Raw genomic sequence first — 27000 nt, 5'->3', positions numbered from 1 at the left:
TTATAAACTGTTAAATATCTATTTTCATTAAAAAAATATTTCAAGTGTCCCTTTATCATATGTATTTGCCAAATATATTTTTCTGAAGCAGCGAGGTAATTTTTTTTTTTTTTAATTTGTATATAACACTTTTTGAGAACTCTAAAAACGAACTAATTTAATCCAATTGATAATATATTTTTGTTATACTACATGAGAAATGATCATTGAATGCTAACATAATATTTAAAAAAACATTCTTGGCTCCTAGGGGCATTAGTAAGAATCCTCAGACACAGGTCCAATATTTTTCAAACTATTTTTTTTTCTTTTTTCCGGTTGGCTCTAGGCCTTATATAACTTTAGCAGCCCGGACCAGATTTTTCCATGCCTGCCTGCCTTGGGCTACTGCTTTCCGGTTTGCTGTCTGCAGGTCTTTCTCATCTTTGTTGATCTGTCTATCCATCTAGTTTTTGGCCTTCCACGTGGTCTCTTGCCTAATATACTGGCATTCACTGTTTGTAGAGGTTTCCTGATAAATTGGTTCAAGCTACATCTCCCGCTCATCTTCATCTTGCCTTCATTCTGAGGCTTCGTTTGTTTGTTTCGTAATAAGTTATTTTTTAAGGGATAGGGTGATTAGCCAACCTGGAGGACCAAGAGCTGTGTTAAACACGGGGTCACTCATCTCCCCATGCCTTCCCCATTTAATGAGTCTGGGTGGGCCCCTATAGACCTCCAGAACCCGCAGGACTGAATTCATGGCCTTAGTAACAGAATAAAAAGTACCTGCTATGGCTGGATTCGAATCCTGGGTCTTGGAGTTAGTGCAGTAGTTTACCTCTGTGCTACTTCACTCCTTTTTCAACCTAGTTTCACTAAAAAAAAGAGATTCATTCAAATTGGTGATACCACATCTGTAGCCTCCCCTCCTAGTAAGATTGTAACCAGTTTGGCATAACCCTTATATTCTTTCAATTGTTCAAGTGTTTTACTGTATTAACCAAGAATAAAGGCTTCATTTTTATGTATAACGTTAAATTTATTTTATCCCCTTAATCATACATTCCACATCACTTATTTCACCAGCAGTATCACTCTATACATTAATTCTGATAATATCTCCAAAGACAGGGATTATCAGAATTTTACACCATTTTCCTATTTTAGGCGTTTTTTAAATATTGCTTGATGTACTATCTTGAAATATCCTCTTCATGTTTTAAGCAAATATTTCAAAAGTAATATTGGATCGTTGCTCGATGGGGGTCTTAGTGGGATGGGTACAGTCAGAAAGGATTGCCTTTTTTTGTTATGATCTCTTGTGAGATTTTGACGTGTCGTATATCGACCTGACAACAATGATATTTCAGAAATATAAAAAAAAATAAACATAACATTAAAAAAAAATCAAGTATTATTTGTGTTATATATGTAGGTCAGTGGTTTCCAAACTTTGTTTGCCTTGGCACCTGTCAGATTTACACATCCAATTTTGTAAATTTATTCAATCTCATTATGGTGCCCCACGTGTGAAGATTAATCTGGATTTTCTCTATAGGAAGTCTGGTGAGTCAATTCATAAAAAATTGTTTGAGGTTAATAACTTCCAGTTGAATGAAATTTGTATTAAATTATCATAACATGGTACAACGTTTTGGGACCACTGTCCTATATTCATGTACTTTAAACCTCATAATTTCATATAAGAAATCATGTCACACTTTACACTGTTCTCTCTTTTCTACTAAGATAGTAATGATGAGGTTTAAAGTACATGAATATGAGACAGTGGTCCTGAAACGTACCATGTTATGATAATTAATACAAATTTCATTCAACTGGAAGTTATTAACCTCAAAAATTTTTTTATGAATTTGTGAAGATTAATAAATTTTGACATTTGGTGCAACATGGGTGAGGATTGATAGATTTGGAAAATTTAGTGAGAACATTATTTTATTGTGAGACATTTTGCCCATTTTCTAATGGCTCTTTTTTCTATTAACAATTAATTCTTCCCCTTTATTATTTTTAAATGTTAATGTTATTACATTTTAAATATTCTGCAATTATTTTGCTACTTAAATTTCGAGATTTAAATTCTTTAAAATTAATAGGTTAAAGAGACGTAGAGAGCCAGTCTGTCTTGTTATTTTTTAGGTCTTTAAGGACCGGACACATCAGTGGCAATCGTCAGCCATAACCATAGGATCGTGAGAAACAAACATTCTCTCTCTTTTACTAACCCCTTCAGGGACTATATTTTGTACAGTTATAAATTATATGATTATATCACTGTTTAACAGTTATATGATTATAACACTGTTTAATGTCTTGAACAGTCCTGCAAAATGGGGCTGACATCAGGCGTGATGAGGTGAAATGTCAGGCAATAAATAGTTGAAAACTATTTTGTTCATTTTTGACCACAACCCTGACCATTTTCATAGATTATATCACATGTTTTAAAAATATCTCACAATTTATTTTATAACACAATAAACTGCACCCTTCTTGGGCCTGAAAAATTTGTCAACACCCTTGTTGAGCTAAAAAACAATTGTAGCAACAATGTCTATTTGCTAATTAGATTTTAATGTTTTTCTTTCTTTTTTTTTTTTTTTTTTTGTACTATTTTAAAAGAGTGGCATTCACTTGTGACACTCCTGAAATAAGCCTTAAGGCACCCACTTTGGGGACCGCTGATAAAGGTTATTGTTAATAAATAAGAAATAAGTTTGTTAATATATGCAATTACTTAAATTTTTAGGAAGTAACGGACAAACATCTTAACAAAACAATTATTCAATTCATACAAAGCTTGCAAAAAACTAAAACTATTTAAAAATTAAAGACAGGTAGAGATAAATTACTTTTTCTATATATATAGTTTATTAAACACATATATATATATACATTAGTTAAAAAATTATTTACGTATAGGTGTGGTTGGCAAACTCCATCATAAGATCTAAAAAAAAAAAAAAAAAAAAAATACATTGAAATCATTTAAACATGGATATAATAATTGTTGATATGTTACTAATTGTAAACATTCCTCATATACTATATTTTATATTTGTATAATATACTATCGAATACATTTGCAAAACATTATACTTCACTTCAATCAAACTAAAAATTTTTAGAAAAACTAATGTCAAAATCCAAGGCACAAACTCCCTAGGAGACAATATCACAAATTGATTCCAACTTTGCAACTGGAAGATAAGTAGATGACCCCTGAAACACCTCAATTTGAGATTGATCTACTTTAAAAAATCTTAATTATGGATTAATTACTATTTTCTGTACTATATTCTCAGCTTGAACAACTGAGTTAGCTCCACTTTAAATTTTAGATTTTAGGTAGAGATCTTGAATAAAACTCTGAATTAGAACCTTATCACTATGGTCCATAATCAGACCTATCAAACTGTTGAGCTAGGAAACAAATTGAAGAAAATGTTTCTCAATACGTAATCCTTACAAAAATTCTTTGGGTCTAACCATTAGATTATTTGTTTGAATAAACTGCTCCCTTTATCCAGTACTTTCTGTAAGGTTCTATAATGGTTTATCAATGGATATATCAATAAGTTTGGGGGAAAAAATTGATCTGAGCTATGTTTTATTATGTAACATAAACAAAATAAAAACATTCATACTGACATGTTTATTGCATATATTTTGATTAAAAGCTTTGTTCAGTTTAAGGTCCTTTATGAACTAATTAGTAATTACCAGATCTTAACTCACCTGCTTACATAGAAATATGATAGGGAAAAATGTTTTGACTAAGATCATATTTTTCAATTTTTTATTATTCTAACTTAATAATGAAAAATCAGTACTAATATTAATAAATTCTTTTTTAAAATTTTTGTTCAGGTCAAAATATATTATGTAATTAAATGAGATGATGGCCCAAAGTAAAAAGCTCAAAACTTAATCATAATTTTTTTGGAAGTAAAGAAGAGGGAACTTTCAAGGTTATATTAGTTTAGTAACTTAGTTGTAGTTCAGTAACTAGGCATTATATTAGTAATCACTAGATCTAAACTCTATTGTTAATTTAGAAATATGGAAGAAAAATGGAAAACAAGAGACAAAAACTTTTAAATTTTTGATTAAGATCATGTTTTTCAGAAGTTTAATAATTGTAATAATCATTATAAAAAATGATTGATATGTTTAATACATACTTTTGTAATGAGACCAGCAGCTATTGTAACACCGCCTACTCTTAGCATGAACCTTCCTAACTCTTTCATCTCTCGGTAAAGTTCAATACATATAGGCTTGGAGGTTTCAATGACGACTACGGCACTATTGTTTTTCAGCAGGCACCTAGGTTTTTTCTTTATTACTTCTCCAGTATTTTTATTGACTTGCGAGATCAACTTGGTAATAATAGCCTGCTCAGTGATGCAGTGTAAATGAAGAACAACCTGAAAAAGTGATGATAATTATAAGAACCTTAAAATTTGTCTTCATGTTTTTCACTTTTTCATATTTTTTATTAATCCTAATTTTACTATCATTTTAAGATTACTTTTATATATACATCACTGAAAAAAAGATGTGGTCTTATAACATAACCACTGTGGTTGATTTTCTCAGTTTTTAGAGTTAGAATGGAATCAATTTATCATAACTAATTAAAAACTTATAGGAATAGGAAAAATAACTGTATATTCTGAATATACAGAGGAATGAAGGATACAGAGGAAAAACAACTTGAGCCACAATTTATAATTTTTGTTTTCTCTGTAAATAAAAGCGGACAGCACATGTCTGTAACATTCACTGACTTATTGTTGATCACTGCATCTCAAAAGCAATAATGCCTATTTCATTAAAATAATTAATTGTAGTTTCCCTTATGGTGGGTGTGAAATTCAGACTCTTGAGTAGTTTTAAAAAAATATACAAAAAAAATTATTTTTTTTAAGTAACTTCTGTTCACTTTTGTAAAAATGAAAATTGGATATAGGCTGTCAAACATAAAAACCTTCAGGATTTTCTACTACTTGTAAAATATTTACTCTGCCATTTCATTTGTTTGATACTTGAGGGCTCGCTGCACTTTGGGAATTTGTAGGGCCAATGATTTGAATTTCTGACAATAGAAATTTTCCTTTGTGCCTCTTTTGTACTAAAAGTGCAACCTGCTATCAAATGATAATATTTTTTGGTGATGTAATAATTAAGTTTAGAAGGAATTACAAGCTAACATTCCAGGTTAGGAAAATCAAGGAATTTGTTCATATAAATACAAACACAAACTTGATGTACTATATATAAATTTGTTCATATATATATATATATATACCAAACCATACCATATAATATAACCATTTTAAAATTGAATACCAAAACCATTTTAAGTCGAAGATGTATTGTATTGAACTTAAAACTTAATGAAAGAGTAATTGAAATTTATGTGACCAAAGCATTTGATGAAGAAGAAGGTAAGAAATGATTATTTAGCTTCCTTAACTATTAATTTGGAATACAATTTTTGTAAAAATAGATATTTTATATAAATAAATATTTTTTAATACTAATGAAAGTTGCATTCATTTTTTTTTAAACAAATGAAAACATAAATAATTTAAATGGCTGGCTATACAGTTATCATTACTTAATAATTCCTTAAGGAAATAAGTAACAATTATGAATAGTATGAACCAAATATATCTTGTAATTATTTCTTAATAAACTTAGGAAAATGCTGTAAATAATTACAAAATGATTTTTCATATCAGTAAATAACAAACAATGAAAATATGTTTCAAAATCATTATTAATAAGCTTATAAAAAAATTGGCAGCAGATGATAATGTTGAGTTCTGAGAACCATTATGGTGTGACCAGTGATTTTGGTGGCAATTCTGAAAGCTGCTAAACACATGTGATTAATTTGGTGTAAGATCAACTGAATTGAATCATTTCTCTCCGGTGCACTTTATATAACCATAGAGTACACAACAAATTCGAGAACTACTTTAATCTATTAAAAATAACATTATAAAAAGAAAAAAAAAAACTTCACATGGTGTTTACATTCCATAATTTAATATGAATGTAATAATTTAAAAATTTATTTAATTAAATTTTGTTTTTCTTAAACCATAGATGAGAATTGAAAGTGTGATGCTAGGAATGATATTGATAGTGTTTAGGTTATCGAGAGGCTTTTCAAAAATGATGACTCATTGCCAACCCTACTATGTGGAAGTAAATCCTCAAACATTTCCTATGAATAGATATTTTGATAGGTATGTGTAAGTAGAATATAACATTTATTCTAACAATAAAAAGCCACTAATTTCAGTGGAATAGGGCCAGATGTTAGAAGGAGAGACTGTAATTCCTTGATCATACCGTACTTCGTATCACCCTTAATGTAATTAATGCGATAGAACTGTGCTAAGACAAAGTTTATTGAGTAGAGTGCAAGGAATGGGGAGAGTGATTGCCCTTCTTTTATTGTTTTGGAGTAAAATAGAAATAATTTTTTACAGCTCAAGTATCAACTTTTGGTTCTACTATTTATTGTTTTACAAGATAAATGATTGAGTTTTAAATTTTAAATATTTTCAAGCTGAATTACTACTCATTGGGATAGTAATTTGTTACACCCTATCATAGTTTTGAACATAATCTAGAATGAATGGTAAGGTTCAATATACAAACACTTGTCATCAAAACAAGCTTAGTATCTTGGATCAAAACAAAGTTCTGTAACTCTGACTAATGTTTATGGGTATAAATACATAAATCAACAGAGCATAGATCAAAACAAGAAGGAATCAATTTTGAAAGAGTGAGGGAGACATTTGATGAGGGAGAATACGTTAGGTAAAATTTAGTGAAAAGAATAGACAATCACTTTTAACAGGATCAACATCACTTTGAACACAAGACTAATTTTACAAATGAATTGGAAATGGCAGTAAATTTGTGAATTCAAAGAAATTCAAAGAAAGAAAGAACGGATCGACTAGAACTGATGGATAGATGTGGTTTCAAGTGAACTTTTCTAGCTTTAATCCTAAATGATTTAGTTGACTACTTAAAAACAACCTTATTTCTTTTTATAATGAACCAAAATATAAATTTCTGTAGAAATATGTTGTTTCAATACATGATATTTAGCTTATAAGTGCAATATTTTAATGATCCAAGGTACATTAGGGCGTGATCAAGCGTGATTGCATATTATAGTCTTGAACCATTGATCACATATCAATAAATTATATTTTTTTTTGGTCAGTAAATGTTTAATATTTTAAGCCTCAAAAATAAATAGTGTAGAGGAATGGAGTACCAGAGGATGGACAATCATGATTGACTCTTTCTGGTGTAATACTTATAAAAGTAAATTTTGATCGTAGATAACAGTCTCCTCTACTGTAAGAGCAAAAGTTAATAATTTGGCTTCTAGGTAAACATTGGCTTTTATAGGAAACAATGGATCATTTTTTTATTAACAAATTAATATTCTTGATGGATAAATAACATGCATAATTAATACTATATTAAGAATTTCATATTTTATTTAATGGAATCAAATAAAATAATTCAAGAAGTTGACAGATTTTAAGTAATTCTTTAATTTAATTCAGGTTGGATGACAAATGAAACTATCTTAAGTCAAGTTGAAATGGATAAAATCTCACCGAGTATCCTTTAGTAATTGGAATGATTGTGTTGAAAATAACGACTCTTGCTTCAAATTTCGATGATGAAGGAACAGGAGAGGTAGGATCACACAATACAGATCCTATCGAAATGTTATCCTGATCATAATTTGACAATGTAGCACTGACAAAGTCTCCTGCATATGCTGTTTGGGTAGATAATTCATCAATGGTTATCGCTAGAAAAAAAAATTAATTAAATGAAACTTATTAAACATACACAAAAACATAAATATAAAAATGCCAACAGATACCAGCTCCATGATGTATACCATATGGTACACATATTTGTACAAAGAGCTAAACAAAATCTCGATAAATTTCAATAATTGATATAGTTCAACAAAAAAAACAATAAGATGCTTTTATTTAAACACCAATTAAGCAAGATGATCACAGAAATACATAATACATAATAGAAATGAGTATTTTAATAGTAATTAATGATATGAGCACATCAACAAGATGAGCTAGTGAGCTTTTGGGTCTTAAGACATATTGGAAGAGTTAGTGTCCTTAGCCTAAAAAAATTGCATTACTTGTATTTTAGATGAGTGATGATAAAATGTTTATTACTAATCAGTGGTACCTTTGATAAGAGCCGATTCATTCTGAGGCTGTACCAGCACTTTATCACCAACTTGAATTATTCCAGTTTCAATACGTCCGCTGATGCAAAACCCAGATCCCGTTGCTTTAAAAATATCATTCACTAGTAACCTCAAAGGTTTGCTGACAGGTCGTTCAGGGCAATGAAATTTGTCTACAAATAGAAAACTAGTAATTAAGTATTATTCAGATAAAAGAATGTTTACAGTAAGAAATCAAATTATTTCATACCTACAACTTCCAATAAACATGGTCCTTTATACCATTTGTTAAGTTCTGGTAATTTGCTTTTTTCAGTCAAATTTTCACCACTCAATCCACTGCATGGAACGAAACTAATATCACGTTCCTTGAACCCTGCTTGTTTCAAAAAAGCACCCAACTTGTTTTGAATTTCTAAAAACCTTTCTTCACTCCATGATACTGTATCCAGCTTGTTTACAACAACACATATCTGACTAACTCCTTTAATAAAATTAACATTTAATTAATAACTTAAAAGTAGGTTTTAGGACAGATTACATTTAATTATTTAATAAAAAAAAAAAAAAGAAATTATAAACCACTTGAACCTTACTTCAAAAAGAAACTGGTGTGATTCACATACTTTTAAATCATATACCCTTTCTTTGCAATATTTAATATATGTTTTAATATTAATGAAATATTAAAATATAGATAACCAACAAATGGCTAGATCTGATCAGCCAGCGTACTGACAAAAAACTATACTATTAGAAATAAACATGTAGAACTCTTACAGATAGATAGAAAAAAATAAATCCTTATGGGATAAAAGTTCTTACAGAAGTGGCAAAACACTCAGTGAGCTATGAATGAAGTTAAGTTTTTTTGTCAAAGAGGAAAACTGATGAATGTCAATTTTGGGAAATATACTGTATGAGGAAAATTATTGTCTGCCCCACATATCATCAATATGCTCTTGCTCAAAAGGATTCCCATACCCTCTCTGGCTATTAGATCATTACAAACAACTATTTCCAGAAGCACTCCACACACTTGGAAATTTAGCAACTATGATCTCTTCTTTGCTAATTAAATCAGCAATAAAATCAATTGTCACCCTAATATATATTGATTTTTAAGTGAATGGATAATTTTTAGCTATTACAGGACTTTATCAACACAACCAGCAAATTCATGGTATTCTGCAAATATAGATGAATCAGATACACCCCTTTGCTTTACAGAACCTCCATGAGATTGTACAAGTCTTCCCAAAAATAATGTAGCTGGTTTTTAATTTTATTCTATTATGTTCTCAATAACTATTTAAAATTGTAATACATTTATTTTTATCTGAAAAATATCTTGGAGGTTGGTAGGTTGCTTCCCTTTTTTTTTCTAAAGTCTTGATATGATCTATAGCGATTGGAAATTTTAAAATAAACAGTACTTCTACAAGGCTTCGTATTCCCTATATTTGGCATTGTACCAGAATAAATTTCTGAAGGAAAAGTTCTATGTTTTCAAATGTGGAACTGTGAATTCAACGCATAAACCATTACTGATCATTCATAAATATTACAAAATAATTTGGACCTTCATAATTTAATGAGATTGATATGGGACCATATAGATACCAACCTATACAATCTCTAAAAACTACAAAAAAATTGGATTAATGGTAGTTACATATATTTGACTACTGACAGGTAGACATAGAAAAACATTATTACTTGATGTCTGAAACGTAAAATGCGATTGGAAATTTTGATTCTGTGGAGAAATATTTTTTTTTTTATTTCCTGCATAAATACAAAGTTCTCCTTCGATAGTGAAGAAGCAAAATGCATATAATTTACAAACTCATACAATGAGAGATCTATTTTATTAGCTTCAAAGTTTCTTTTTGATTTTTTATACAGTCAACTCATGTATCTAGTAACTTAAGTTTAACAATTTTGCAGACTCTGGTGAAAAACTGAGTTTAATTATACCTAATGATCTAACCAGAAGAGCATGTTCTCTTGTCTGTCCTCCACTCTCAAAGCCAGTTTCAAACTCTCCTCTTGTAGAATCGACAACTAAAAGAGAAACATCAGCTTGGGCAGCTCCAGTTATCATATTTGGAATGAAATCTTTATGTCCAGGAGCATCTAATAGAGTAACTATTTTAGTATTGGTTTCAAATTTTGATTGTCCAACATCCATGGTAATACCTCGTGACCTAAAAAGTAAGAATAAATAAAGAATGAGAAAATCAAAACAATTAATCTTGATAAAGATTACATTACAATTCTTGTTATTAATTTGTTATGTTTTTAAAATATTTTATGGATGAATTTTATTAACAACAATAAAAAATTATACAATATTAGTTTAATATTAATTATACAATATTAGTATTAAGAGAAAAAAAAATGCTATATTATTCATTCATGCTGCCCAAATACATCGGGTTGCTACATTATACAGCATAATAATCAATCAATAAAACTGAATTTTCATAGAATATGCAGTAACAAATTTTCTAATATAAAATTATATTTTACTGTAAAAATAGAAAAAGTAACAAAAAAATGAAAAAATATTGTTTCTAAAAATTGTAAATAGAATGATGAAGTAAGGTATTGATTTTTGTGAATTTAGTTCATAATTGAAGCGTTAAGTGGATGAAGAGAATAATGGGTAGTGCCTCTCTAGCTAGAGTGAGGTACTCTTAACCTCAAAATCCAATTAATAACTGAAGTACCTTGATGCAGATGGGGCTATGTACACTTCAAAACATAACTAGCTCCAACAAAACCATAATTAAGCATTGTAACCATAATTAATATGGTTACGTAATGAGGGTCGTGATTTCAACAATTTTAAAGCTTTATATTTCTCTGTCAAGGTGGCGTAGAACAATAAAGGTCACCTTTCTTAAGTGGATGATTGGTTTTGTTTTGGGAACAAATTTTTATGCAGTTTTAATAATCAGTGATGACAATTTTTCAAGATTTATATCGTGACATGAAGAAATTTCATAATTTTTGAAACATTCACAGCAGGTTTGTATGTATTTTTTCCTGTTAGGTTTATCAATCCTCTATTTGCTAGTGAAATGTGAGATAAACTGATTTTTGGAGACAGTAAAAGAGTGGCAAATGATCACTTCCATCAAAATCACAGAGGAAATAAGACTGAAGGGCCAAGAGAAGTCCAAGTTCAGTACACTTGACTCTAACAATACAGAGGCTGCATGCGCAGTATGGAGGAAAAGCTATCTACAATATTTTCTATGATTTTACCCCAAGTGGATGTTGGAGGGGGCATTTATATCTCTGATTAGAAGGAATGGATGTATACGAATATCGTTATATCCAATTCCACCTGATGGATGTAAATAAATAGAACAAATTCTGTCATCCATTATTTATAACTACTAATGAAAAAAGATTGTTAATTATTACAAATTAACAAAATTAAAATACTTTAGATGAAGCTATTTTAAATTTTGGGATTTAAGTCCAGACAGTCTATTTCAATGAGAATACAAACAAGCTTGCATTTAATACCATTTAATTGCACATTGATAAATCAACTTTAATTGATAGATAGATGATAGATGTAGATTAATTCAAAACACAAAAAATTAAATAAATTTAAGGGTCCAATGACAGTTAAGCCCAATATAATAATAAATAAAAATATATGAACCACTGTTCCCATCTTCCACTTTCAATGCCGGCAAGATACTCTGTTAAGAGAATTCTTGAGTTTATACTCCAATCCATTAGGTTGCAATTTTCACCAACCACTAGTTCTAAAGAAATTTCCTTATTTCCAACCAGTTTTCATTGCACTAAAGTTAATGACTGAACACATGTACAGTATACAAATTTGTATACCATAAAAAACTTTAAATGATAGTAAAACTTTTCAAGGAAAGTCAAAAGGAGGCTTTCCCTTTCTAGAAAAGTAATTGGATATAAATGACTTTAATGATATGATACTCGGGATAGTTACTTTAATGACATTTTCAGGGTTCAAAGTTTAAAATGACTCATAAAATAAATACTGACAAACTTTACAAATACAAGAAGGGGAAAGTATTTTGCATTAATTTATGGCTAAACCTACTAAATAAAACCTTCAGAAAGTTTCATGTTTCCTTTGGATAAGATGATGGAGATTGTATATAACTATCTATATACACTCTTATGGAATTACTTTCTTCACCAAGTTCTTGGTGATTCAAGCTTTCTCCTTTAGTAATTCTTTATCTATCTCCATCCATTGATCCTCCTCATTTTCCTTCCCAGAACATCCACCTATTCCTTAACCTACTTTATCATCAACTTTAAACTACCTCATCCATGTAAACAATATCGTATTTCTTAAGTAAATATTACTATAAACTAATTCATATGAGTGTTTTGAAAATATTTAGACAGACAATACATAAAATCTGAATGGTGTAATTAATGTGACTTCGTCCCGAAACAAAATTATTTTTTCATTAATATTTTTAAATCAACATCAAACCCCCTTTTTGTATTGATTTTTACTGTCCATTTTTATTAAAGTAAACAATTTTTATGGTCAGAGAGGTACTTATAAGTGAGAAGAATGTGAAAATAGACAATCTAGAAGGATACAATTGAGGTAAAGATTCAACAGTGTTTGCCTACCCACAATGAGAATACTCTGAAAAATATTTTCAATAACTTTCCATGGCACAATAATGACAACTAAAGTTATTGCTCCCACATTGTTTGATTGCACAATTGCTCACCAAGGGGATCTTTCAGGCAAGCTTTTGTTCCTATTGGAAATCACAGATCATGTGATAACCTGTGAATTCCAGGCTTAGGTGATCATGATAATAAAAGGCCAAAGAAGTTTTCTCAATTGGTGAGTGAATAGAACTTTTCAGTGTTTGAGTAATTATTTTTGAAAGGCATCACTAATCCATTTTAATCTAGGGAAAGAATGGTCCAAGAAAGTAAATTGAAGAAAAACTCGTATTCCCTGACTTTTATAGCTTCTAAAAATTCTCTTTTACAAGTATTCCAAGGTACTGTAAAAAGAAAAAAACCTTGCTGAAGTTCTAACTTTGAAGTGTAAAACATGAGAAATCTATGCATGCCAGAAAAACACAAACAAAACTTCAGTATCATATCTAATTTGAGAAATTAATTAATATAAACTATTAATTTACCACGTTACCTTTCTTCACCAGTTTCATCCAAAATCCATGCATAAATGAAAGACTGCTTTCCTATTTTTTTGCTTTCCTGTTCGAATTTGTGCATTACTTTAGAACTAATGTGGCCTAATTTGTAAAGTAAATGACCCATTAATGTACTTTTCCCAGCATCTACATGACCAATAACCACCATATGAAGTTGAGACTTAGTGTCGCCACGCTCCTTTTGAAATAATTCTTCAGCTTTAACTGTATTCCTATAAAATAATAAAATATCAACAGTCAATTTCTCTTATCCAGCATTCCATAAACTATTGAACTTTATTATCTGGTAATCATAAGTGGAAAAAATTTATATTATATATTTTTCATAGTTATGACAAAATAATTTTAGATCTGTTAAAAATTACATAATACCCCCTTTTTTAAATCTTATTTCATCATCCATTTTTAAGACATCTAAAACATATCCCAATACAATATTTAAATATTAAGCTTTCTTTGTTGCCATGTGACTATTTGTCACAGTGCATACAATTTTTCCTTTCATTTTTCAGTTATAAACATTTCAAGATATTTCCTCTTTTACAATGATTTTAAGAAACCTAATCGTTAAATTCATTATTTTTAAAAATTTTTAATTTCATTCACTTATAGAAATTTTAATTTTTCCTAATAAAATAAGCTATGGAAACTCCCAAGCCCAAGTTCTAATTTAGCCTTTTTTTTAAATATATAAATATACTTATAAATTTAAGGCTTTCTCTAGCAATACATCTTTATTTTTTTTTATTTAAATACAAAATCCTGGCTACACTATTCCGTTTTAGGTCCACCTCTTCAGGTACCTACCAAGGAAAGAATCATTATTAGAAATTGACTTATCTAATTCACATTGCACTAGCATTTTTTCAGTGAAAAAATTTCAATTCATAATGACTATTGGTATTAGCTCAAATTTGAAATTTAAATATTTGAATACTTTTTTAACTTAGAAAAATAAAAGTCGTGGATGTTAAAAGTAAAACTTCTTGGATTCTTTTGCTGATCATTTTATCATCTCAAAATTAAGAAATGGAATGTGATCAAAGAAAATCTCTCTTAATTAAATGAAATATTTATTTTGTTATATTTTATTTAATGAGAAGGGGGAGCATTTCACTTTTCGTCTGAACCAGCCAATTTGCTCTACTGCAGCTAAAGAAATTTTATTTCAAAAAACTTTGGGTGTTTCATCTGCCTAAGTATCACAATATAACAATTAATTTTCTACTTTATGTTCACTTGTATGCCTATGATAATACTTTTTTATAAATAAGTTGATAATACCCATGAATGATAAAATCCTATACCTGGAAGTTTTGAATGTTTGGTCATTGGACTTAGATTTCACAAAGGTAGACTCAGGGCTGGCACGACCACTCATTGGTGAAGAACATCGTGCATTTAAAGAACTTTTTTTATCTAAAACAAATCAAATAGTAAAATATTTTGTAAAAACTACTAAACTAATGGAAAATATAATAATGAAGAGTGAAAACGCCTTGATTTTTTTTTTTTTATCTAGTCTCTTAAACATGTATTTTTAGAACGTATCCAAGATATTTTACAAATAAAATAAACATTAGATCGTGTTGTGTAACACATGTTGATAAAGACATGCTTCCTTAACTCGAAACTTTTTGTCTCAGGTATGTTGATGGTTGGTCAAGATCATAGGACAAACACCATCAGGTTTAATTTTAATTTTTTCATCACTTTGACTCTTGATATCGGTCATCAATTGGCCATGAGTAGAGGAAAAAATTTTTGTGACAATTTATTTTTATTTCGATCAAAAACACTCAACAATTTTTATTTTTAAATAAAATAATAGCGATAGCAATGAAAAACTTCAAACAATAGAATTACTACTTTCATAACCCTAATAATAATCTTGAAACTAAATTATTTTTCTTATTTCTCCAGAATGGACTTCATTTCTCAACTAGTATTCTCTTTTAGCTTTCAAGATAATTCATCAATTGATAGAATGATTATCTAAGATTAATTGCATATAATTTATATTTTATATCTGCAATAGTATAACTAACTACTTGAAAAAAAAAAGCAGGAAAGCATTTGGTATTTTTTAATTGAGTAAGAATCCTGCTTGGAAAATATGAATAGTTGAAAAAAATTAACTAGGATTATAATGAACATAAAATTGATAAGATTTTTATAATCAGCCAATACCAGTTTGTTTTTATTTTTTAATAACAATACCTATATTTGAAAAACATCGTTGAATAAAACGAACCAACCTTCATTGGGTCTTAAGGGCTATGACTTAAAGGATTTTAATAAGCATATGATTCCTCCACTTAAGCTGAGTAAGTGAATGATCTTAAGGTGTCTGAATCAATGCCACTAACTGTGTGGAGCTTTGCTAGCATTTAACAGATGACAAAAATAGCATAATTACATTCAAGATATTTAATTCAACTCTGATTATGTACATAGTTTTTGTCGGTTGGCACTATAGTCCATAAAAATATTGGGTCACACAATTTGCTCTTGTGATAGACATTATTATTCGTGGGAGCACAAATAGCCTGGTGCAGCAGCAGGCCTACCTGTAGCTATATAACCAGTTCATTTGGGACCAATTTGTCAGTGTCCTTACCACCAACTCCAACTTGGGTTCAAGGTTTAAAACCAAGGGTCTCTCTGGTTTCACCAGGAGCAGGAAGACCAATATTTCTTTTCTAAGAGTAAACTGTACTTGGGCCAAACTACTAGGTGGCTATTGGACATCCTATAAGATCATAGTGTGATTCTTAATAAAAGCATATAAGTAGGGGTCATCACTCTTACATCTGCTCTGTGTGAGTTGCCTCCAGTAAGCTGATAGGCCATACAGACCCAGCAGGATGAGAGGGATGGGAGATGTATGGTTATCCAGCATGAGTAGTCACCCATCAAGAACATGTTTGAAGTTGCTGCTTAACCTTACCTATTGCAAATGGTTTAATCCACTCAGTCAGTCACCTGTCCTCCCCATATAATTATCTAGTTATTCTGTACCACACTGCAAAGTGAAGCCCACTTTTAGATTTGATCCAAGTATCCTTTTCCCAGACCTCAGTATAGTGCTCATCTACATGAAAAGTAACACAAAAAAAAAAAAAAAGGAAATAGTTTTGGGTTTTATTTCAGAACTAGGTCTGTGCCCTTTTGGGTGATGGCTTTCGAGTGAAAAAGTGTTAAAACTGTAGTTAAACCACCACAAATGTGTTACTCTCCTTTCCTAAGTAATTTTAAATGATAGAACAAAAAGAGGAGCACACCTAAGTGGTGTGAAGACAGCTCCAAGGGTAGGATGCTCAGTGAAACAAGATAAGTGTCATTTTAATCAAGAAAATTTTAGTTTTTTTTCTTAATTTATTAGACAGTAATTATGATATATGCGATTATGATGCACCACATTTTGTTTTGGTTCACCAGTAAAATTTAGTGTTTTTGAGTTGTGTAACTTTTCTTGTGAATGAGTGACATAAAAAACAGTTATGATTATGATTTATAAATCATAATTTATAAATAATAAAATTAAATAAATTGGAAATTAATTCATGCAAAAGCACAAAATAATTTGTTACCTTCAATATTTTCCTGTGGAAGATGGAATCCCTTAACAATATTGGTTTTCGCAGGACTAGGAACAACAGTAACTACTGGTGTTGCAGCTGGTTCTCCTTGAGCTTGTGCTATTAGAAGAAACTTAAAATGAAGAATTCTCGATATTTTCTGATTATTAATTTAAAACTACACTGAAGATTATAAATAGATTCAATTTTTCATTAGTATAATTCTTTTTCACTCAGGAAAAATTAATATGTAATGCAAAGTAAACTATTTTAATCGTATTTAAATAACATTTGAAATTTTAAAAAATCTTCAAACCTCATATTCATGCAATCTAAAACAGTTTATGATCTAGAGGACCACAGTAATATCATTGGTAGAATGGCAAAGTGGCATATCTGAAAATTTCAATTTTGATGTAATTCAACTGATCACTTAGTATTTTTGATAAGTGACATCACATATTCAGTTAGATCTTTTTGGCATTTGGAAGTGAAATGTAATAAAACCCAACATAGCAAAATTTGCAGTTACACCACATAGGCTTTGTACCAATAATATGTAAAAGATAGGAAGAGGTATAGAACAAACAGAACTAAAATATAAAATATTTTTAATACATTAATTTACACAACAAAACAGCTCCTGAGGAATCCAGGTCATACATAAAAAAAATCAGCTACCATTTCCTTTTACTGATCACTTCTTCATCAGGTGAAAGACAATTAAACTTAAAAGGTATTATATTTGTATTAATACAAGTGGGATGGCTCCTCAAAATACATGGAATGCTGGAATCAACTTCAGTCAAACATTTACAGACAAAGAAACCAAGTCTTGAAGGTCTAACTTTTTGAAGTTCATCAATAGTCATTTTTTGGAAAGAATAGATATTTTCTTTCTTAGTATTAGATTCAAAAATTTCCTCTTTATCTAGATTCAGTGACATTTTATTCTCATTTTTTTTAATCAAGGAATTTGTTTCTACACGATGTTTCATATTTTTGTTAGGAAGTGCTCTTGACAGTTCTAGACTTGAATCTTTATCACTAGACGTTAGAAATTCTTGAACATTGAAAAAATCTGTTTCACATTTGTTTTTTTTAACCATATCTTCTTTCGTTTCATCATTCTGTTTTTTACAGGCAACATTATTGGGGATCCATCCACCTATGAGGCCAAAATAAAATTCAATCCTACTACTAAAAGAGATATAAAATTTTTAAAAAATTATGATTGAGAGCTATATGAATTTATTATTAAATAGGAAAATCCTTATTGTATCAGATATTTTTAATTATCCATAATGATATTCAATAAGAGAGATATAGAAAAGAATACACCACTAAGTTTGTGAATTTGTTGAATTGAACTTATTTTGAGCCAGACCCATGTTCATAAAACTTGGCATTCAAAATTTGGTTATATTACAATAATCAGAATAATAAACAAGAAAACCTTAAGAAAGCACAGGTCGAATATTAATCTGTAAATTAATTAAATAGGTCTTTTAAAATTATAATCAAATGTATTTCATGATTGGGAATTATTTTTAAAAAATAAGTTAATTAGCTTCCTAATTTAGTTCATTTTGTATTTTAGGTTATAAATCTTGAAAAAGTTATTACAATCTGGACTGAATTGATTAAATTTAATTATTTTGGAGTAGGTACTATTTGCTGCTTTTTTTTCAATGTTTTTTTCTTATACAGAGTGAAATAAAAAGTAAATAGAGAGTTTTATCATTTTGACCCTTCCCCAATCATATACAGGTAGATGTGAAGAAAAACAGAATGTACTCATACTTTATAGTTTCTTTAAATCTTTTTAAAAACATACTGTATGCATATGAAATTTAATTAGTACAAAGCAAGAAACTGAAGGCACTGTCGGTTTTATTTTTTTGTTTTGTGATTGGTCCTTTAGTTTGTTATGTAAATTTTGGATTCTTGGTCATGTCCTCGCCCTGTGTATGACATAAGTAGCTAGTTTAAAATATAAAATAACATTGTATGCATTTAATATGTTAATTTCAAATTACATATTATCAATTATAAATAACACAATATCTTGATATGATTTCTATAGAGGGAAAGTTATTCATGCATAGGAGTATATCATCCACTGGTGTCTATCCTTTTATTAAGGACCATGTTTTTAGAATTGTTAGAATGAAAATGCCAAGCTAAAATTCATGAGGCTACCACAAAATAAATTTTGCTCATGTCACATGAAACAGAATGATAGGCATGTAAGATCTTGGATCCTAAAATATAAATTTTCTAGTATTCAAATATGTTTTCAAGTTTTGTAAGTAAAATTGCTTCATTGATAGCAATCACCAGAAAAAAATCAAATTGGATGTATTAAATTTAAAAAAAATGACAATGACTTCTTCTTTATTTGTTAATTATCATTGAAATGAACTTAAGTTAGTTTCATTTTTAATGTAAAAGAAGACCCTGTCTTAACCAATAACGTATTATTAGTATTAAAAAAAAAAAAAATTGTGACTTAAGATGCAATATGACCACTCCATTTTTACCAAACTAGAGTTATGAATACTATTGAATTGATATTTTCACACAGAATAGACAAATGATCTTAATTAATAGAGGTGAGATATAACACATTTCTGGGTATATTAAGATAATCAAGTTTATTGGCAACACAACAAATTTTATAGAAACGTAAAAATGAGTTGTCATGTTGTATCTTAAGCAACATTTGATAGTTTTAAAGAAATCACCACTGGCACAAATAGAAATATTCCAGAAAGCATTGAAGTTTATAACACAACGGCAAATTTGATAAAAGAAAAGTGTTTTAAGTCTCAGTGTTTTAGTAACAATTTAAAAATCATTTTCAAATTAGTTATAAATTACTGAATATGATTCTCTAGTTTAAATAATTAGGTTACTTACACTTTGACAAGGATCATACAGATTTTTATAACTCCATTATAAAGATCTTATGTTTTATAACTAATACTGATAGAAGATTTTAAATGACTTTAAGTATGAAAAACACAGTGGTATCAGTCTTATAAACATATATAAATAATAAAATACTATTTTTCCAAAGCTTTAAGAAAAATACAGAATCAAGAATCTGAACTTATTGATTCATTAGTGATCCCGTGAAGTGATGACACATAAAACATTTAATAAAAGAAAAACATTACAGATTGATTAATAAAATTTTAAATAATATAGTTAAAATAGTAATGAGATAAAAAGAAAATGTATTAACCTCTTTCATAACGACGAAATGGTGTTGTTCTTTGTGGCTTGGGTGACTCTGAAATAAGAAAAATTAAATAGACAAAATTTAAATATTAAGACAAAAAAGAAAATAAGTAGGCATACAACTATACTTATTTTTTACCTTTGCCTTTTTTCTGAGAAGAAACAGATTTATTCAGTACTTTATCTAAGGCTATAGTAATATCATAGTTGGAACTAATAATAGTTTCAGAAAGGGTCTGTTCAGGAATTGAATCACCAAGAACATTTCTCATTTCATCTAAACAAGACATCAGTTTCGCTTTTTCCAATTCATTTAATGATAAAATTTCAGGTTGATCGTTAATTACTTCATCCTCTTCTGCAATATTTTCTTCAGTACTTAAAAGTGAACTGATCTGTCGTTGTTGAGTTGACCTGTCATACATGAAGGCAGCTGAAACAGTTACAACATTCCCGTAAACAATTATTAGAAACTTAAAGCTTAAAAAAGACAATATTTTAAAGCCCAAGAAAGTTATTAAAATTACTAAAAGTAAAAGTAATATATCTGAATAATAAATTTTCTAAAAAAAAACAAAACAATAATAACATCTATTTATTTGTCTATTGTGCAATTAAGAGCAATAATAGGATGGAAAATGAAAATTAATGATTAACGCAAAAAGTATTTTCAAAAGAAGTGCTAAAAACACAAACAATAAAAATAGTAAAACATATGATATGAGTATTATCTTATAAATGAAAATTCTATCAATGATATGCAAATGATAGCCTGTAAATTGTGAATTCAAGGAGTGTATTGTCATTGAATGGTTAGAGTTGGAAAAAAAAAAAAATACATTTCATCAAATGTTTCAAATTTTTATTTGTGTAAACTTCCTAAAAGTGTTAAACCTTTAACCAATTATTTTAATATTGAAATCTTCCAATAATAACCATAATTTCCATTGATAAAAAAAAACTCTCTGTGCATGTATATATCCATCTACAACCTAATCCCATCTATTCTCATTGCATCCTTATGTTTTAAGCATTCCCTAAAATATTTAACATTAATCTTTTGGTGCATTTATTTTCTTTCTTTCTGTTATATAACTAGCCTTCCTCCTATTACTTTGTACTGTTTTTCTTAGTTGCAAACCTAAACATGAAAATCTCAAGATCTGGTTTTTACAACTATCTGACCAATCAGGCTATTATTAAGGACTTCATGTAGTGAGATCTGCATTGCTTTTACATGAATCTTTCTCATCCCATATGAATTTAGAAAATCAAACCACTAAAATTCATATAACCCTTTTTACTAAATAAGACTATATGACCAGGTTTGATAAAAAACTTTAATAGGGTGAGATGAGCCAAAGAATAAAAAATTGTGTAGGATTCTACTCAATCATTGGGTTCTGCAGTTTATGGTGTTAATGAATAGAAAACCATGTTCTTAACCGTGACAAAGTTCAACGATTTGTCATCGAGAAAAGATTTGTGAAGCTCCTGGATTTGATCCAAAATCATTTATTATGACACATCAGCTTTCTTGATAATGCCTGACTATCAAGGAGTTGAGTTGAGCTGTTTTAGAAGAAGCAATTGTTAACATAGACATTGATAAATTTTGTATTATAGGATTAGTGATGTAAAATATTGATAAAAAGCTGACATATTGATATTAAAGCTGACAAAGAACACCATAATCTAAAAATAAAACAAATTTAATTCAATTATGAACAGTGTTATATTCTGTTCCCTATTTTATCGAAGACTAATCAAATCAATAAAAGATGAAGAACAGTTGGGATAATATTTACATCTGAGAGAAAACAAAAGAGTAGCTGGGACTTCTGCATATTTTAACCAGTACAGCTCATGCCTGAATGTCGGACCATCCTGGTATCGCAGTTTGCAGTATGAGACTGTATATTGGACTCAGCATGTATTAGTAATTCCAACGTCATACAATAATTAGAATTAAACTAAGTGAGATTAGGATTCCTTAAGTGACAGGCCTTAACTGACTAGTTATGATTACAAGTAATGATGGATGAACATTGATGAGATAATAATAATATAAAAATAGATAAGGAATTAATTCAAAACTTGGAGAAATGATTAATATTTACTGAAGTTGATCAGCCCCCATCAAAGAGGCGAAACTAGAATGAAACACTACTTGAACCAAGATTTTTCAACTTAAATGAAAACATAATTTAATTTTAAATTACAGTAGATTAAAAGTGATTTTAAACATATATATTTGTAGAAGAGAGAGTCTTTTAAATAGTATTAGTAATTTTAGAGTCAGAAAGGTTTAATAATAACAGGTCTCAGCTCTCATTAACATAAAATTGATTAACTTGAGTTAATTGATAAAACAGATGTATGAAATGTCCAGAAAATTACCATCACTGGGAGAGATACTGTAGTCATCTTCCACTGAATGGCCATAGACATCATCATAACCGTCATACTCTAAAATCAAAACATAAAAATAATAAAAATGCCAACAAACAACTAAAAGATCCAATTTAAAACATGAACAGCGATCCATACCATCAGAATATCTCATCGATCTTACGTTTCTATGCCGCGACATGTTTATATTTATTGTAAACGGAAGAGAAGAATTAAACACTTATATCGCTGGAGTTAATCTGACGAAATTTAAAGAATACGACAGAGCTTGCCATCCTTCAAAAACAGTCACTGTGTCCAACTCTGTTGGATCTAACGAAGGGAGGTTTCAAGGCTGCCCTAGTGCTCAGATGTTTTCAAATTTCGTCAGATATTTATAACCTTTTCTACTCACAACATATCTACCTTATTACTAAAAATGGTTGTAGATCCGTATGCCAGTAGCTCAGTCAGATTTTTGTATTACAAATCTAAAAAAAAATAATCATGGAATTTTTACAAGTTTACCCTATTCATAAATGTAAACAGTTTATTGTGGAATGCTGTGATCTTATAAATTCAGAATGGCCTAGAAGTAAAGCTGCAAGGTAAATTTATTTATCTATTTTAATTTTGGACTTTTTGTTAAAATTACTACACTAGTTACTCCATTTAGGCTACAGAGTTTATACATGTCCTGTGACAAATTCCCTACATCTCTTGTATTAATTTTGGCAGAACAACAAGTGGTTGGACATGTAAAGTTAACTGAGATAAAACTTGGAGGAGATGAATTAATGATTGAATCAAGTGAGTAAAAACATTGTTATTCTTAAAAATTTTGTTTTGATGAGCATGAGTTTAATATTTTTGAATGTTTTATATATTTGTTTTTAAGTGATCATTCATAGAGAGCATCGCGGTAAAGGATGGGGTAAACTTCTGATGGAAGAAGCTGAAGATTATGCTCAAAGGTATTCAATTATTTTTAATTTTGTGTATTAATTAATTCATACATCACCCAGACAATGAGCAAGCTTTATTGTCTTATTGTTTTTGTTTTTTTAATCTTTAGAAGCTATTGTCACATAATAAAGATTATGTTTAATTTCATTTCAGTAGATGTTGATGTATTTTATTTGACACTGATTTGAAAGTTATTATTTCAGGCAGGGTAAAATAAAAATTTATCTTTCTACTAGAGGGCAGGAGGGTTTCTACAGCAAACTTGGTTATGAAATCTGCCAGCCAGTGATGTATTTTGGTTTCTGTGATTCAACGCCTAAAAGTGAAGAAGAAGAACAACAGCCTAAAAAAAATGTAATTACTAATGCTTGTCCTAATGCACCTCCTCCTCCACCCCTACCGAAAAAAAAATATAGGCTTCCTAAAAAATATAGAAAAACAGCTAAAACTTACATGAGTAAAACACTCAAATAATTAAACATTTATTATTTATAAACAATATTTTTCCTTTCTATGATTCAAGTGTTTTGTGTTGTTTATTTGAATATTTGTCTTAATTGTGCTAACTTCATAGTATTATTTCAATCTTGCTTCTTTAATATATTATGCTAAGTTATAACAATTAAATACCATTAGATAGATGCAGCACAATACTTTAAAAACATATTTATTGAAAGGGAATATTGTATAATGATTTCCTTCGAGAATCAAAATAATTATTTGTGAATAATCATTTTTATTAACTAAACAACAAGGTGTAAAACAATGAAATACTTTAAATATTGTAAGTACGGAAATCCTTTGATTCTAAATTCTGGATCTTTCCAGATTTATTAGCATTATTGGTGATTTTTTTTTCTTTAGTGACTACAGGAGGTTTTTCTTTTTTTCAAAATTTACGAGTTATTGGTCATTAGAGATAGTTTAAGGAAAGTGCTATATTCCTTTTAGGTTAAATGTGCAAATTAATTATTCCATACCTGTTAAAAATGGATTCGAATTATACCTAATTGGGAAAAGAAAAAGCGGTTTGTGCGCAAAGGAGAAAAGCTGCCGATCTCCACAAAATAATAATCTCTGAATGGCTAAGAATCATAAATTAATAATTATTGGCTGATACTTTACTCATTTTAAAACAAAAACTGAATTTTTTGGAGGCGTCAAACTTTGAATTACATTTTTTTTGTACTCAAGTTTTTTGGATACTTGTTTTTCCCTCATATAAAAAAATTTATCTCGTTTATAACTAGTCAATATTTAAATTTTGTCTAATTACAAATCAGAAGACATAACTGAGGTTTTAATCTTTAATCTCTATATTTTCAAGTTTATGTCAGTTATTAATAAGTATTCCAAATATTATACTTTATTTCATTTATTATTTCATGGAAATATTACATAATTTGGTAATCTTTTGTTAAATATTGTCTCCAAAAGTTTGAAACCTCTATTTAATCTAACTTTCCAAGGGAAATAAAAATGTTTATAAAACTTAATTTTTATCATATTGAGATTTTTTTGTTGAATAATATGTACTAGAAATCGACAAACTATGAAGTAGAAAAATTAATTATAATGCAAAATTTCTGAAAAAAAATAAATATTATGTAAAACTAACAGTTTTGGACTTACATGCATGTTTTCACACTTGTGCAAGCAAAATGATTTATAAATATTTTATTTAACTTTTTATGAACTTGAGAATGACTGCATTGCATGGTGAGAATTTATTGATTGATTGGATTTGTTAAATTCTTTTCATCTACTCTTCCTTGTTAAATGCATAAAAATAATTTTCTAGTGAAATGAACTAAAGCAATTAGGGATTGATATTATTTAAGGGAAACTTTATTACTAAGTTTAGCTATTAATCATCTTGGTCCACCTTTTGCTTTTATTTTAGGCATTTTTATAATAACTACAGCACTAACAATAAAAACGTTTCTATCGTTTCAATTGAAGAGATAGTTACATAAGACCACTGTAGAGAAGTTTTAATTTATTTTTTGTTAGTATGCCATGATGAAAAGGTTGAGTGTTGCAAAGACTTAATTTATTCCCTTTTTCCTTAATGTCAACAATCCTTCTTAACTATTCACCCTCATCTCAAGTAAATATTCTTGCGAATAATACCAAAACTTTACAAATTACTTAATATTATCAATTGTTCAATTTTATTCTCTCTTTTCTTTTTCTAAACATTGCCATAGTCTTAGTTGTATTAATTAGACCATTTGTTGACTAAGTTATTTGATATGTATGTATTTTGTTCAAAAGAATATATCTATTTTTTTATTGCCAGAAGTTATGTATAGCTGTTAAAAATGTTATGTTTATATTAAGTCAAGTTAAAATGAACATAATGTCCTGCTAACTAAGAATGTTTTCATGCTACCCATTTTAGAACTTCTGGTATGTTCGTTAGTAGATCCATATAAATAATATAGTCAAGTTTCAGAACTTTTGAAATTATGTCATAAAATCTGCCTAATTTTATATATACGTATGTTTTGAAAAATGTTTAACAGTATTCAAAATTAAAATGTTACCAAACGTTTTTACTCTAGTATTAGCCTATCAAACTTCCTTAGGTACAGATTTTTTTTTTCTCAATTTTTAATATATTTGTGAATATCATGTATGAGTATAAGTTAATTTTTATTCTATAAACTAAAGTTGTCTTAAAAAAAAAAAAATAATAATAATGTGATAGAACTATCAGGAATATGTGAAGAAACCATTAATTTCCAATGTTTGTGAAAGTAGGTTGTGCTTGTAATTCAAGAATCACCACTTGAAGAATGTGGGAATAAGATAAATTATTTTTGTATGAAATTTTTTCAATGTAGGAAATATGATTGTGATGGTTTGTACTGCCAATTAATATTAATTTGAATTTTATGTTATGCTCTATGTTGTCCTTATTTCATTTATTATTTTAACAAGTATTATAGCTTTTATTAACACTCTCAGGGTTTATTTGCATTTAGGGATTGTTGGTTTAGTTTGTATAAATAATAAAATATTGTATTATTATCTATTTATAAAATATACATATTTCTTGGATTGTTTGTTGTATTGTTCTGTTCTAATATACTTTATTTTGCTTTATATTTTGTTGATTTACCCCCTATTTTTTTAATATTTCTTATTTATAAAAATAAAACATTTATATGAATCATAGAACTAAGTATTCATTAACAATATTACATATATTTATGTTAGAATTGTGAATTGAGACATTGCTGAGAAATAATCATATAAAACCTTATCCCTTAATTAGGAAGTATTTTTTCTGATCTCTCATCTAGAA

The 27000-nt window shown here is 28.7% G+C and overlaps 2 protein-coding genes across 3 annotated transcripts; one reads left to right on the top strand and one right to left on the bottom strand.

Moving 5' to 3' along the window:
- Nucleotides 1-2851: 2851 nt before the first annotated feature.
- HBS1 (translation elongation factor EF-1alpha (GTPase) HBS1) lies at nucleotides 2852-23074 on the bottom strand. The gene is made up of 13 exons (XM_014434749.3): nucleotides 22881-23074; nucleotides 22731-22799; nucleotides 20470-20763; nucleotides 20335-20382; nucleotides 17097-17204; nucleotides 14811-14922; nucleotides 13479-13715; nucleotides 10262-10491; nucleotides 8532-8765; nucleotides 8281-8454; nucleotides 7671-7870; nucleotides 4188-4433; nucleotides 2852-2953 (listed from the first exon to the last, which is right to left on the bottom strand). Exons 1-13 carry the CDS (start codon nucleotides 22921-22923, stop codon nucleotides 2945-2947), a joined length of 2004 nt encoding a protein of 667 aa, XP_014290235.1. The 5' UTR covers nucleotides 22924-23074; the 3' UTR covers nucleotides 2852-2944.
- Nucleotides 23075-23081: 7 nt separating this feature from the next.
- Nucleotides 23082-26798, top strand: Naa80 (N-alpha-acetyltransferase 80). Of its 2 annotated transcripts, none has more exons than XM_014434751.2 (4): nucleotides 23082-23329; nucleotides 23398-23531; nucleotides 23620-23695; nucleotides 23924-26798. In XM_014434751.2, the coding sequence occupies exons 1-4, from the start codon at nucleotides 23229-23231 to the stop codon at nucleotides 24159-24161; spliced, it is 549 nt and encodes a 182-aa protein (XP_014290237.1). In that variant the 5' UTR covers nucleotides 23082-23228; the 3' UTR covers nucleotides 24162-26798. The 2 variants fall into 2 exon arrangements, with proteins under 2 accessions (XP_014290237.1, XP_014290236.1); XM_014434750.2 differs by having other exon boundaries at nucleotides 23891-26798.
- The last annotated feature ends 202 nt before the right edge of the window (nucleotides 26799-27000 follow it).

The sequence above is a fragment of the Halyomorpha halys genome, unplaced genomic scaffold (genome assembly GCF_000696795.3).
Source record: "Halyomorpha halys isolate HHAL.00 unplaced genomic scaffold, Hhal_1.1 Scaffold1421.1, whole genome shotgun sequence".
In the NCBI taxonomy this organism is placed as follows: domain Eukaryota; kingdom Metazoa; phylum Arthropoda; class Insecta; order Hemiptera; family Pentatomidae; genus Halyomorpha; species Halyomorpha halys.
This window is presented reverse-complemented; position numbering and strand designations above follow the sequence as displayed.